The 15,748-nt window shown below is 41.8% G+C and overlaps 1 protein-coding gene across 1 annotated transcript in view; it reads right to left on the minus strand.

Annotated features, from left to right (window-relative positions):
* Stt3a (STT3 oligosaccharyltransferase complex catalytic subunit A) overlaps positions 1 to 4,952 on the minus strand; it is a 33,838-nt gene extending 28,886 nt beyond the window's left edge. The window contains exons 1-3 of the mRNA XM_021171394.2: positions 4,828 to 4,952; positions 2,343 to 2,469; positions 616 to 676 (exon numbers count right to left, since the gene is read on the minus strand). Coding sequence (XP_021027053.1) covers positions 616 to 676; positions 2,343 to 2,469; positions 4,828 to 4,932 — 293 coding nt within the window. The 5' untranslated portion in view covers positions 4,933 to 4,952. The remainder of the gene's footprint in view (positions 1 to 615; positions 677 to 2,342; positions 2,470 to 4,827) is intronic.
* Between the last annotated feature and the right edge of the window lie 10,796 nt (positions 4,953 to 15,748).

Genomic DNA, 15,748 nt, shown 5'->3' on the forward strand with positions numbered 1-15,748 from the left:
TTCGAGGCCAGCCTGGTCTACAGAGTGAGTTCCAGGACAGCCAGGACTACACAGAGAAACCCTGTCTCGAAAAACCAAAAAAAAAAAAAAAAAAGACATGTGCCACTAAGCCCAAATTTTTTTAAATTTTAATTTGTATTGTTTTTTTTTTAATTTTTTGAGACAGACTCTCACGCTACAGTCCAGGATGATAGGCATTTGTCACAATACCAAGTTCTCATAGCTGTAATATTTTTAATGCCATCAAATTTAATAATAACCCCAATTTCTACTATATAAATAAATGGAAAAGAAGTTATGATCTCAAGTTCATGACTTGTAATATCCTTTATAGATTTAAATGTACTCCAGGACTCTTTCCCTTAAGGTGCACTACTGCACTTGATCAAAATAAAAAGCCAGATTTCTCTTAGCCTAGCCAGACCTCAAGGCTTAACAACAAAGTCTATTACATTTTTGAGATCTTAAGACTCACTTGGAAACCTTGACAAAGTCTTCCTTTAAATGTGCTGAAAAAAATCTCCACCACTGAAGAACTATTTGGAACATAAACATATAAAACGCACAAACTTCAACATCTCTAGAAGGAAATAATATCAGAGCAAAGGTACTCACGGATCAAACTCATGGATGACACTTTCAAATCTCAGCACAGCAAAAAGACGAGTAGAAAAAGCTACAAAATCCAGAGAATGAATATTTTAATTAGTGGCAAGCTATTACAGAACAACAGAAGTTAAACAACAGCATTATGGGGAAGCTACAATTCTTTAGCACTGGAGTCAGAAGATGCAAAATAGTTCTTGAATGAAATCTTCATCCACTCCTCACCACCTAGAGGATACACTACAAGTCTGACAAAAGTGTCTACATGTTTTCACTTAAATGGGATACATTTAACTGTTGTATTACACAAAGCCTATCAGATCATATTTACCTAATACTGAATTTGGCCATCTTTTACGTGATTTTGCCCATTTTTACATCTTTTATTCATCCCCCTCTTATTTTAATCTTGGGATATTATCAAGCAAGGATATATATTTGACTCATGAAGAGCTGAGAAAGCTTTAAAAGCAGTAAATTTTCAAAAGAATTTGAGAAATACTAAGGTGCAGTTGTGTTTGCTTACAATGCCAGCACTTGGAAGACCGACCAAGAGAGGAGTTGAAGCCAAACTGGGTATGTAGCAACTCTGCCTCAAACAAATTACTTTTCCTAGTGATGTGATAAATACCCTGATGTAAGGGAGAATAGGTTCATTTGGGCTCACAGTTCTAGGATGAGGGAGCAATATGCAGAGAAGAGGAATGGCAGAGCTTATAGCAACAGATCACACTGAGACCAATCAGGAAGAAGCATTAATTGTTCTGCTCTCTTCCTCTTTTCAATTCAATTCAGGGCCCCTGCCTACAGAAAAGCATCATCCCATTTAGATGGTCTTTCCAACCTCAATAAACCTCATCCAGGTAATTCCTCACTGCAGTGCCCTGGGCTTGTCTCCTAGGTGATCCTAGATCATGTCAAGATAGTACTAGTAACTATTAGAGACAACAGAGTTGAAGATAAATCTTTTACAGCACACCTGGAAGCTAGAGAGATGGCTCAACAGTTAAGAGCTCTGACTGCTCTTCCAGAGAACCTGGGTCCAATTCCCAGCACTCAAATGGCAGCTCACACCTGTCTATAACTCCAGTTCCAGGGGATTCAACACCCTCACACATATGCATAGATAGATAGATAGATAGATAGATAGATAGATAGATATAAGCAAAAACATCATTGCACATAAAATTTAAAAAGAATACATTTTTTTTAATTCAACATCCGATAGCTTCTACTTTCTTTCACCCAATGAGAAAACAGAACCAACCCAGAATACTTCCTGTTTTTCCTATCGACAGCCTAAGGTTTACATTTCTTGAGTTATTTTGTCTTCATAAAATTATGCCAGTGAGACAGAAAGGAAACAGTGAACTGGATGTAAAGTAAAAAATATATAAAATTTTTAAAAAATTATACCACTGAGAAATGACAAAAAGAATAGCAATCTTGGGCTGGAGCGATAGCTCAGCCATTGAGAGCACTGACTGTTCTTCCTGAGGTCCTTAGTTCAATTCCCAGCAACCACATGGTGGCTCACAACCATCTGTAATGGGATCTGATGCCCTCTTCTGGTGTGTCTGAAGACAGCAACAGTATACTCATATATATAGAATAAGTAAATAATTAAAAAAAAAAAAGGAGCCGCAATCTGCTAAAAGAATAAGCCAAGTTTTTAAAGGCTGTTTTTAATGTTCTCATCATCCCAGCTCCAAGGGGAGAAGCGTACACAGACTCACATAACACAGCAGCCATCGACAGGATGAGAAGCTTTAGAAGTGTGTCCTGCTTCTCATAGGACAATCGCAAAAATCCAAGCTTAGTCATCTTGACATCAATGGGTAGCAACTGATGATATTCAAATACCTAAAATGGAAAAAAGTCAAGACTGTAAGATACTGAATATCCTAAACTTACTTAAATTAGCTTTAATCTTTTATGATAGTTAAGAACCACGGAGTATACATGAGCTACAAAAAACACCACAGAGGTAACCCAACCTGGGACTACAGACTGATGTACAGGGAAGAAGCAAACATTATTAGGTTTATATGTCAAAATGAAAAAGGTAGAGCCATGCTTAGTGGCACATGCCTTTAATCCCAATACTTAGAAGGTAGAGGCAGGCCAATCTGATCTACAAATCACATTCTAGGCTAGTCAGAGTTACCAGTAACCTAGTTAGTTATATTGCCTTCTCTGCCAAAAATAAAAGACCAAAAAGAATATTCAAAACATACACTCCACACATGTCTATAATCCCAGGTACTTAAGAGACTGGGACAGAAGAATCAAAGGCTCCAGTTTAGAGAGAGCCTGTCCCAAGATAAAATTATTTAAAAGGGCTGCCCATGTAATTCAACAACAGAGTATTTGCCTACCTAGAAGGCAAAAAAGCCCTGGTTTCCATCTTCAGTACTACAAAAAGAAATATATATTCTACCCACAATTCTGTTTCCTAGTTCCACAGCAGCCAAGTACAACTAGCAAAAGTAAGACCCAAGGATCAGAAAGAAACAGAAGTGGAGGAGAAAGGAAAGTAGAAGAAAGGATGTGAAAATAGAAAGATGGAAAACCAAACAAAGGTACTTGTTAAAGGGGAAAAAGAAAATAATCACGGAAACATGAGTGGGCATGAGAGGAGAGCGTCCAAGCCAGGTACACTGCCCATGTCTAGATTCCCAACACTTGGTGACACTGAGGAAGAGGATCAGCGTACTATTCAGCATGGACCCAGTTAAGTTCTGAGTCAGTTTGGGTTAATGTGAGACCCTGCCACAGAAAAAGTTAAGTGGGGCTGAAGGTGGGGGAAAGGGGGGGAGGAAGGGAGGGAAGGTGGAAATGAACATTACTTACTGAAGTGAAAAGAGAAATCTAGAAATCATGACTGACTAGAGATAATTTCCAGCTATAAATCTAAGCCTCAATTGATTGGCTACAAGCTTTTTTTCTGTTCCAAATCCTAGCGTGCATGCTCCCTGGCCAACTAAAGAGCAGGTGATCACTAATGCAAGTTCAATCCATGCACTCAAGAGAGAAATATACTCAGCCCACCCAGTACATATTCATTTTCAAAGTTCAAACTGTAACTACTGCTCAGGTCTATTTCCCTATAACTCATTCCATGACCCAGAGACAACTTGGAGCACCAGATGAAAATCTAGAGCAAAAATACAATAATAATAATAATTTTGTTTCTTCTGGACCAGAATAAATTTTGGAATGGTGGTAAGGGAAGCAATCTGCAGACAGTTCAGAATGGTGATCAATTATAAACAATTGGTGTGTTAAGGACTAAGAAACAAAGACTGTAGCAACAGAGAAAACGTAGCATTGTTCAAAACTATGCTGGGAAAGGGGAAACAGCATTATCTTGTTCCCTTCTTTCCAGAGACCAGGGGGTTGCAAAAGGAAAACACTGGACAAAATGGAAAACACGAAGACTCACACTGCGAAGTCTAACATCTTTCCTTTAATTAACTATACCAAGAGAGCAGTTTGGGCTGGTGTGATTAATTATAATTCCAAAGGGAAGGTTTATCACGCACTAATTCTGGGAAGTGAACAACTCGGTCCCATCTCTTGGGTTTGTAGTTGTTCTCAGGAGATAAGTGACATGGAAACTAAACACCACTGAGCTGATATGATCCACACACCTGAAGAGTAAGCAAAGGCAGCGAGAGTGCTAAAACCTGGACTTTCAAGCTAAACACTGCGAGTTTTCATCCCGTTCTTGGCAATCTCCACACACCGACAGGGTACAGAAAGGGAAAGGAACGCTTTTCTTATCTGCTCATCATCTCTCTGCTGCTCAGCTGTGTCTGCAAGCCTTGACATCCTGACCCACCCGAGCTCTAAATTCTAGGGCTGCAGCCTCGGTGGTTTTCTCACATACGTTTCCACGTCATCTTGTGCACCCTCGCTGACTTCGAACCCACTATCTCAGCACACTCCGCGTGGCCCTTCCAAGCTAGTCCCAGGATCCTGTGCCCCACGCCCTCATGGCCAGAGTGCATTGCTCTGCCAAGACCCTTCCTCAGATCGTCTGGTGCCCCAGTGCCTAGACGTCCCCACCTCACACCCCACGCCCCCTCCTCCGCCCAGGCCGCAGGCAGGCTCTGCTCCCCATCTCTACAGGCCTGTCTCCAGCACCTCGTTCGGGCCGGCCAACACCCCGCGCGGCACCTGCCGCTAATCCTCTAGAGCTACCCCAGAGTTTCTCACCTCACGGATGCTCCTCAGGAACCCACTCTGCTCCCCCTGCCATCCGTTCAGCGGCGCACTCAACCCTGACAGCAGCCAAGGCCCGCCTCCCTGCCCGCTCCGCATTGGCTTGCCTCCGTCTATGTATATTTCAGGGGACCGACAGGATAACGGTTCTGTCTGTCATTTCGAGGGCGTGGATTGAGCCTGGATTCCTCCTTTTGAGTGGACAATGTGGCTTTCATTCACCCTGTTGAGAGGCGTGTCTATGAAGTCCCACCGAACTGTGATAGGCCGGCGCGGGGGAGCGAAAGGCGCGGAAAGAGCGTGCTCTGAACAGTTTGGTTGAGAGCCGAGCAGTGACGTGTCGGTCTGCGGACCAGGAAGGAGCGGCGATAGGAAGGAGTGGACGCTGTACTCTGGTCACATGAGCAGAAGCGGAAATACGTAGAGAAAGCGGCAGTCGTACCACGTCCGGAAAAGTTGGGCTGCAGATCCGTTTGTTTTTTAAGGTAGAAATGGTCCGTTACCTAGTAAACGTTTAAAGGAGAGAAGACATGTTGTGAAAACTCTCAGCCTCTATGGTTCACACGAACCCACCTTGTGTAAGATGTGTCAACTAATAAGCCCAAGAATTGTTTCTGTGTTTCCAGTAATCTCGATCAAGGGACCTTTGACAAATTTCACCGAAACGTTTCACTCATGTCTGGCTTTATGGAAGTGCCCAGGAGGCCTAATTTTTAGGGTGTCAACCGCCCGAGTCGGGCTGAGCCGGCAATAGCCTGCAGAAATTATCTCAAGGCTCGGAGCGGCTAGCTCTGGGCAATCAGGAGCAGCCTTAGCTTCGCCCGGCCCCTGCGAGGGTGACCTTTCCTCCCGGACCCTCCGAGGACGGTACTGAGAACGGGCACAGGAAGGGGTTTCAGCTGCCAAACTCCAGTCTTTTCCGATATATACATATACACGGATGTACGTATTCGAACACTTCCATGCCTTACAAGCCTCAAAACAAAGGCTACGGTAAGATTAGACCATCCAGATACCATTCATATTTGGTGCCAGTGACGCTGGCTTCTCTTTTCCTCTCCCATGAAGGGAACCACCAACTATTGAAATCAGTACTTATTACAATAATGTATTTCCTCAAAATTCTCATGACCAGTTTTTACACCAGGACCTAACTCAATACCTCTTCTCTTTTGTTTTTTTAGTAAATGTTCCATGCAGTTTTATTTTAGCAAGAATAACGGCAAAGCACACACTTGTGATGGCAGTGCTCCCAGAGGCTGAGGCAGGAAGAGCTAATCCCATGCATCTTAATCTGAGGGAGATAAGCATGAGGACTTTACATACATTCAAACTCCTGTGGCTTCAAAACGTAGCTTAATTTCTTACATAGATAAATTATTTCTCACAGTTCTAGAATCTGGGAAACAAAAGATTACAGTGCCCGAAACTGACCAAGACTTTTACCACGCCATTATATGGTGGGAGGTCACCTCAGAAGTTTTATTTTTGGAAAAAAAAAAAAAAAATGCTAGGGTCAGGGCTAGGGACAATGCTAGGGCTTGGTGGGTAAAGTCAGTTGCCCCCTTACAATCTACAATCTTGCGTTTGATTACCCAGGATCCACCTAAAGGTTGTAGAAGAGAACTGACCCCACAAAGTTGTCCACACCTCCACTGTGGCATGTATGTGCACACTTGTACACATACACACAGTAATAATAAAAGTTTTAAGGGGGCTGGTGAGATGGCTCAGAGGTTAAGAGCACCATCTGCTCTTCCAAAGGTCCTGAGTTCAGATCTCAGCAACCACATGGTGGCTCACAACCATCTGTAACAAAAAGCTGGAGTGTCTGAAGACAGCTACAGTGTACACACGTATAATAAATAAATAAATAAATCTTAAAAAAAAGTTTTAAGGAATGCTAGCCTAGGCCTGGTGGAAGGCTGTCATGTAGCTAGTTCAAGGCCATCCTGGGTGTTTAATGAGACCCTATCTCAAAGAGTAAACAGAGGCCTGGTGATGTAATTCAGTAACTGCATGCTTCCCTGCATGCATGAGGTCCTAGATTAAGTTTCACATAGCAAAAGAGGTAAAATAGCTAAAAGAAATTTAAATATATGTGTGTGTGTATATATATACATATATATGTATATATACACACATATATATATATATCAAAAAATATTAAAAAGGTGTTCCTCGGGCTGGTGAGATGGCTCAGTGGGTAAGAGCACCCGACTGCTCTTCTGAAGGTCCAGAGTTCAAATCCCAGCAACCACATGGTGGCTCACAACCATCCGTAACGAGATCTGGCGCCCTCTTCTGGAGTGTCTGAAGACAGCTACAGTGTACTTACATATAATAAATAAATAAATCTTAAAAAAAAAAAAAAAGGTGTTCCTCCCTTGAAGCCCCTCCCACTCAGGAATTTTCCCTTTTCCTTAATCTGCATGCACCCTGAAAGGGAATAAAAAAGACCGTTGAGGGGGGGGGGGATATGAAGATTATTGAAAGCTCTGGTTTTTTTTTATTGAACCTGTTTCTAAAAGACACTACCTTTAGGTTTCTAAGTGATAAAGTCATCGTTTTTAGGAGTAATATTCCTATTAACAAAAGGAGACGGGGTGGGGGTGGGGGTATCCTGGAGAGATGTCTAATCTATCTGCTAGTCCAGATGTCCTGAGTTCAGTTCCCACATGGTGGCTTACAACCACCTATAATAAGGTCGGATGCCCTCTTCTGGCCTGCAGGCAGAACGATGTATACATAATAAATAAATATTTTACGCCTTTAATCCCAGCACTTGGGAGGCAGAGGCAGGCAGATCTCTGAGTTCAAGGCCAGCCTGGTCTACAAAGGAGTTCCAGGACAGCCAGGGCTATACAGAGAAACCCTGTCTCGAAAAAAAAGCAAACTAAATAAATATGTATATGAGTACACTGTAGCTGTCTTCAGACACACCAGAGGAGGCATCCAATCTCATTACAGATGGTTGTGAGCCACCATGTGGTTGCTGGGAATTGAACTTAGGACCTCTGGAAGAGAAGTCAGTACTATTAACCACTGAGCCATCTCTTCAGACCATAAATAAATCTTAAATTCAATTAATTAATTAATAAGGAGAGTGGACATGGTGGCATGGTGAGGAGCAGAGACAGGAAGATTTCTATGAGGTGCAGGCTATGTGGTCTACACGGAGAGTTCTAGGTCAGTGAGAACCATAGTGAGAACTTGTCTCTTCTCAAATACAAAACAAAAAACAGCACGTTGAATTTTTGATAGCAGACTAGCTAATTATAATTATAGCTAATCTGTAATTATCAGTGAAGATATTTACAAAAGATATGCACAAAAGATGTGCACAAAATTGTATTACAAATCAACTCAGAAAGGGAAAATTACAATAAGTCAGCCAACAGATTACATATGAATTCAGTTTTGAGTTGTTGGTTTTAGAAAGCAATGATTTTACTGTTTTATCAGTTACTAAAATGTTTGCCAGCACTATGGCAATAGCCTAGATTGGGAATTGGACTCACTGTCTACCAATAGATGAATGGGCAAAGAAAGCACACACACGTACACTGTGTTGACTAGTTTTATGTCAACTTGACATGAGCCAAAGTCGTCTGAAAGGAGGGAACCTCAATTAGAAAGTGCCTCCGTAAGATCAGGCAGTAGGCAAGCCTGTAGTACATTTTCTCGATTAGTGAGAGGCCCTAGCCCAGTGGGGATGGTGCCAACCCTGGGCTGGTGGTCCTGAGTTCTATAAGAAAGCAGACTGAGCAAAGCAATACAGAGAATGCAGTAAGCAACATTCCACCATTGCCTCTGTATCAGCTCCTGCCTCCAGGTTCCTGCCTTGTTTGAGTTCATGTCCTGATTTCTTTCAGCAATGAAGAAGAATAAGCCTAATAAACCCTTGCCTCTGCAAGTTGCTTTGGTCATGGTGTTTCATCACAGCAAGAGTAACCCTACAGAGGAGATACATAATGGAGCATTATAAAAATGAAGTCCTGGGCCGGGGGTGGGGGGAGGATATAGGGAACCTTCGGGATAGCATTTAAAATGTAAATGAAGAAAATATCTAATAAAAAAAAAAAGGAAAAAAATGAAGTCCTGTCATTGGCAGGAAGATTAATACAACTAGATGCCATCACATTAAGCCATCATAGAACAGTGATACATAGAAGCATGCATACCTGCAGCCCAGAAAAGGGCACCCAGACCTCATTAAAGATAGTTATGAGCTACCATGTGGTTGCTGGGAATTGAACTCAGGATCTCTGGAAGAGCAGTCAGTGTGCTTAACCTCTGAGCATCTCTCCAGCCCTGCTCCCCAACTCCTCACATAGTAAACCAGTCACAGAACAGTGAACATTGCATGTACTTTCCTATGTGATAAATTTAAAAGTGGGGGCAGTGGTACTGGCTTGTCAGTAAAGGTGTGTACTAATCTTGCAGAGGACACAAGTTTGATTCCCAGTAGTCAATGTGGCTTTCAGCTACTTGTAACTTCAGCTACATGCGATCCGATAGCCACTGAGGGCACCTTCACTCAAGGGCACCTACCCCAACACAAACACGTGCATAAATAATTAGTACTTTTTTGTTTTGAAAGGATGAAAGAATATACACTGTGGACAGTGTAAATGTATGGGGATATCATAGTGAATCCTATGAATTCATATAACTAATATGTATAATAAGAATTAAAATATAATGTAAATTGAAAATTCATGTTTTGTAGGAGATGAGACTTTGAAATAGAGCTGTTAACCTTTCCTGAAGTGTATATTTACATTTCTAATTTTAAAAATTAATTCACTATGTATAAGTATCTCTGGTAGCCAGGCATGGTGGCGCATGCCTTTAATCTCAGCGCTCGGGAGGCAGAGGCAGGCCAATTTCTGAGTTTGAGGCCAGCCTGGTCTACAAAGTGAGTTCCAGGACAGCCAGGGCTACACAGAGAAACCCTGTCTCAAACAAACAAACAAACAAAACAAACAAACAAACAAAAGAGTATTTCTGGTGACACATGCCATGGAATGCATGTAGAGGTCAAAGGACAACTTGAGGAGGAATCAAGTTCTCTCCTTCCACCATGCAAGGATCAAATTCAAGTTTTAAGACTTGCTCTTATCTGCTGAGCCATCTTGTTGGCCCTCACCTTTCTGTCCATTTTAAATTTTGTTCCTATGACAAAATAAATAACTGGTATTAAAGGAAAAAAGGTAGAGCTAGAGAGATGGCTCATTGATGAAGAGTACTGACTGCTCTGCCAGAGGACCCAAGTTCAATTCCCAGCCTCCACATAATGACTCACAACAGTCTGTAACTCCAGTTCCATGGGACTGGACACCTTCTCACAGACATACATGCATGTGAAATACCAGTGCACATAAAATAAAAATAAATTACTTTTTAAAAAGGAGAAAAGAAATGAAATCATCACTTAGCACTGTTATTTTGGTCCATGCTGGTATAACATATCATGAAAGGAGTCTAACACTTCATGACAACTGAGAAAGAAAATATTTATGCATATCTTTGGGGAATATTTTGCATTCAAACTTCAAAGGCCTTAGGTTGTATGTGGCCCTTCCTACATTTGAACTGGAGAGAAAGAAAGAAAAGGACTGTAGCATTGGCATTGACTAAAAGAGGCCCAGGGCCCCGGATGTATCTGGAAAAGCACTTGCTCGATGGCCTGAGTTCATATTCTTTTTTTTTTTTTAAAGATTTATTTATTTTATGTATATGAGTACACTGTAGCTGTACAGATGGTTGTGAGCCTTCATGTGGTTGCTGGGATTTGAACTCAGGACCTTCAGAAGAGCAGTCAGTGCTCTTACCTGCTGAGCCATCTCACCAGCCCCTGAGTTCATATTCTTAGAGGCTCAGTTGCACACAAATCCTGGTTTCAGTGGCCCATGTCTGTTATCCCAGAGTTCCTCTGTAAAATGGGAGGTGGAAAATAAGGCAGGAGAAAGGTCCAAAAATCAAAATCCAGCTCACCCCACAGTACATATCAAAGCAGCAGAAGCAAGACTGCCCCAGCCCCAAACAAGATAGAAGGAACAAACTAACTCCTGCTGATTGTCCTGTCTTCCATATGCTGACCGTGACAGGTGTGTACACACAGACACACCCTCAAGCTTCTGTGCCTTGTGTATATATCTAGTCTCTTCTGGAAAATTAGTCACAGAGCCCACTTCTCTAAGTGTATTTCAAAGGTACTGAGATTGCCCTTTTTATTTTTAATTTCACAGGGGTGAAGTAAGTTTGTAATTTTTGTTTGTTTGTTTTGAGACAGGGTTTCTCTGTGTAGCTCTGGCTGTCCTGGAACTCACTTTGTAAATCAGGCTGGCCTCAAACTCAGAAATCCGCCTGCCTCTGTCTCCTGAGTGCTGGGGTTAAAGGCGCACGCCCAGCTGCTGTCATTTTTTTAAGTTTGTTTAAAAAAATAAAGTTGGATCTCTCGTTTCTTGGATACCCCAGTTCTTTTAACTTTTCCCATGTTTGGTTGGTTGGGTTTTGTTTTGAGGGTTTGTTTGGTTGCTTGCTTGTTTTTGCTTTTTTGAGGGATGGGGTTCAAGACAGTTTCTCTGTGTAATTCTGATAGATCTGGAACTTGCACTGATCAGGCTGTCCTTGAACTCAGATTCACCTTCCTTTGCCTCCTGAGTGCTGGAAATAAAGGGGTGCACCCAGCCTTTTTTTTTTAATATTTGAAAACGTCCCCACTTTTATCATGACACTGATTTAACCTCAATACCATTTTTTAAAAACATCTTTATTATCATTATTAACATTGTGTTCTTGTGTGTGCACTTGAGTGTAGGTGCCTGTGGAGTCTAGAAGAGTGTGTCAGATCCCCTAGAGCAGAAGTTAGATGGTTTTTAACCGCCTAACATGAATGCTAGAATCCAAACCAGGGCTTCCTACCGGAACATTATGTTCTAAGCCATCTCCCCCTCAGTATCACTTCTGTTGTTTGAGATAGCGTCTCACTTTGTAGTTCTGGCTGGTCTGGAACTCAACTGTGTAGATCTAGAATTCAGACATACACCTGCCTCTGCTTTCTAAATTTTGAAATTAACTGCATGCACCACCATGCCACAACAGCTTTAATTTCTTATGTTCCTACTTCTTTTTCATTTTAAACTACTTATACTTTGTGGGTATAGTAACTTCTTAAATTTCTATGAAAACACTAGAATTTACCTTTCTCCTCCCACACCCAAGGACAGGGTCCTGAAATGTAGCAGCCCTAGGTAGCCTGGAACTTGTTACATAGACCAGGTTGGCCTTGAATTTGTAGTAATCTCCTACCCACTTCTCCCTCCTGAGCTCTGGGTAGGCATGGATCTCCACACCCAGTTTAGAACTTTTGTTTCTATAATCACTTTTCTCTCCATGGCCATGTGTTCTGCTGTTCATTTACAAGTCTCACTTAATGGAGTATCTGGCCCAGGAGGGCAGTAATCTTACTTGGCTTACCAATACTTTGCAAATATCTGACAGAAAGTGCCCAAGTACTCGTTACATAGTAATGCCGTCTTCCTCCCACCTAATTGTTACTCGTCTGTAGTTTAACCTAAGGGCCAGGCCAGCATATCTCACTGATGTATCGTTCTCAAAGTTACAAAGTTCGGACACTAACCTCAGATTATATTAATGAGGAATGAGCAGACTTTCATCCTATGGAGGAACTGATAATGGGGAAATAACCAGAAAGTAATGTGTAAGGTTAGCTGGCAGAAATGACTAAACAGGCCGGGCGTGGTGGCGCACGCCTTTAATCCCAGCACTTGGGAGGCAGAGGCAGGCGGATTTCTGAGTTCCAGGCCAGCCTGGTCTACAAAGTGAGTTCCAGGACAGCCAGGGCTACACAGAGAAACCCTTTGCATATAGCTAATTATAGAGCCCTTGCCTAGCATTAAAATGTCCTATGTTCAATCCCTAGGACCATGAAAAAGTTCCTCTAACAGACATCTGGAGAAAAATTAAAACAACTGTACTACGGACTGGAGATATTTACTAGGTAAGGGGTCTTCCAGAGGACCCAAGTTCATTTCACAGCAGCCATGAAGAATGGTTCACAATTGACTGTAACTCCCTTTTCTGGGCTCTGCAGTCACCCAGACACACACACACACACACACACACACACACACACACACACACACGCTGGAGAGATGGCTCAGCGGTTAAGAGCACATCAGAGGTCCCTCATTCAATTCCAACAACCACATCATGGCTCACAAACCATCTGTAATGGGATCTGATGCCCTCTTCTGGTATGTCTGAAGATAGCTACAGTGTATTCATATACATTAAATTTTTTTGTTTTTCGACTGTACTTGTGTTTTTAAGATGGGATCTTACTGTGTAGACCTTGTTGGACTTGAACTTACGGCAGCCTTTCTGCTTCATCCTGATATTTGGAGTTTTAGGTATGCACCCACATGCCCATCCCAGAAAATAGTGTGAACCTTCTTCACTAGGGCATTGGCACTGAGCTATAATTAGGAAATGATTCAAAGGGATAGTAGGCTGCCAAGTTCTGAGTGGCAGTTTGAGACAAACTAGTAATTATCAACTGAATACAGCGGCACTTCACAAAAACTGAAAGTTATGTTGAGATTTACAGAAAGAGAAAAGAGCTTAATCCCAGCACCTAAGAGGTGGGGGGCAAGTGAATCTCTGAGTTTGAGACCAGTCTGGTCCAGGATAGCCAGAAAAAAACAAAACAAAACAAAAACACATGTTTGTACATATGGTATGTTTATGGTCATAGGATAACTTTCAGAAGTCGTTTCTCTCCTGGCCTTGGCCTCAAAATCAATTTAAAAAAAAAAAATGGTTTTGTTTACCAACGTGTATTTTTTAGATTTCACAGGCCCGTGAGTTAGTTCAGTAGGTAAAGACATTTTATAAGCCTGGCAAGCTGGGTTGGATCCCTGGGACCCACATAAAGGTAGGAGAGAACCAACTCCACAAAGTTATCCTCTGATTTTGACCTGTGTTCTGCTGCAGCACTGGTTCTCCTGCACCAGAATAAACAAAATCATGGTGATAGTTAAAGAGAAATAGACACCACAACTTGGGTAGGCAACTGTGATGATTCAAAACACTAATCCACACACGTTTGAAGATTTATGTATTTATGAGTAGTTTTGCTTTTTTTTTTTAAGATTTATTTTTGCCCAGGCAGTGGTGGTGCACTCTTTTAATTTCAGCACCTGGGAGGCAGAGGCAAGAGGATTTCTGAGTTTGAGGCCAGCCTGGTCTACAGAGTGACTTCCAGGACAGCTAGGGCTACACAGAGAAACCCTGTCTTAACAACAAAAAAAAAAAAAAACAAAAAACAACAAAAAAAGCCAGTCGGTGGCGCACGCCTTTAATCCCAGCACTTGGGAGGCAGAGGCAGGCAGACTTCTGAGTTGTAGGCCAGCCTGGTCACTACAAAAATAAAAAAAAAACAAACAACAACAACAACAAAAAAATTCTGCAAGTGCAGCAGCAAGATATGAGGGAGAGCAAGTGTTTGCTAAGCAGTCCTGAAGACCTAAGATGCATCCCCAGAATACACAGAATAAACATGGAAGCACAGAACCAAGTCCACAAAGCTGTCTGTCCTCTGACCTTCACACCTGTATCATGGGATGAACTACTTCCCACACACATGGTAACAAAACAATGTGTGTACATACTTTGATTGCTACACAATCTCTACTGTAGTCTTTGAGCCTTTACAATACTGGCATCAGGTGCAATAACAAAAAAGACAAATCTTCACGTTTTTGCTTGTTGGTTTACTAAAGTGTAATTCTTTAAATTTTTAAAACTTTTTTTGGGGGGGTTATTTTAAAGGCATGCCACCATGCCCAGCTAAATTTTTAAAACTTTAATTTTGAAGCATGCACCAGCCAGGTCAGATTGTCCTTAAACTTCCTCTGTCACTGGGGATGACCTTGAACTCCTGTTACTTCTGCTTCTACCTTTCAAGTGGTAGAAGTACAGACATGTACCACCACACCTGGCTAGTAGAAACCCCTTTTTAAAAATGTGTATGGGTGTTTTGCCTTGTATCCGTGTACCCTAATGGTTTAGTAAGTTTACCCCTGAAGTTCCAGCCACCATATATGGGTGCTGTGATCCAAACCCAGGTCCTCTGCAAGAACAGCCAGAGTTCTTTACTGATGAGCTACCCTAAAGCCCTAGAAAGCCCTTTTGAACCTTCTTATAAAGTAGGACATAGAAAGATGGCTCAGTTGTTAAAGGCATTTGTTAGAATTTTTGTGCACAATTTGGCAACTGCAATCACTTCCAAGACTCATTAGTCTATCAACTATATAAGCACTTAAAACTTTTGACTACAGTTGTCATGTGTATATATTACAGGTTCCTTTCTTTTTCTTGTTTTGGTTTTTCAAGACAGGGTTTCTCTGTGTAGCCCTGGCTGTCCTGGAACTCACATTATGCACCAGACTGGCCTCAAACTCAGAAATCTGCCTGCCTCTGCCTCCCAAGTGCTGGGATCAAAGGTGTGCATCACCACTGCCTGGCTTAGCTATTGTTATATTACAGGTTTCTTTTTTTTTTTTTTTTTTTTGGTTTTTCGAGACAGGGTTTCTCTGTNTAGCCCTGGCTGTCCTGGAACTCACTCTGTAGACCAGGCTGGCCTCGAANGCAGAAATCCGCCTGCCTCTGCCTCCCAAGTGCTGGGATTAAAGGCATGCGCCACCACGCCCGGCTACAGGTTTCTATATAATAAAATATTTAACTTCTTCCTTAACTACAGAATGGCTTTAATACATTGAAATCTAGGATTTCTTCCTAATAGATGTCAGTAGAAATGAACACACTTGAACAATGAACAAAACCACACACACACAAAAAAGGTAAATACAGTTATAACACTATG

This window comes from Mus caroli, chromosome 9 (genome assembly GCF_900094665.2).
Source record: "Mus caroli chromosome 9, CAROLI_EIJ_v1.1, whole genome shotgun sequence".
In the NCBI taxonomy this organism is placed as follows: domain Eukaryota; kingdom Metazoa; phylum Chordata; class Mammalia; order Rodentia; family Muridae; genus Mus; species Mus caroli.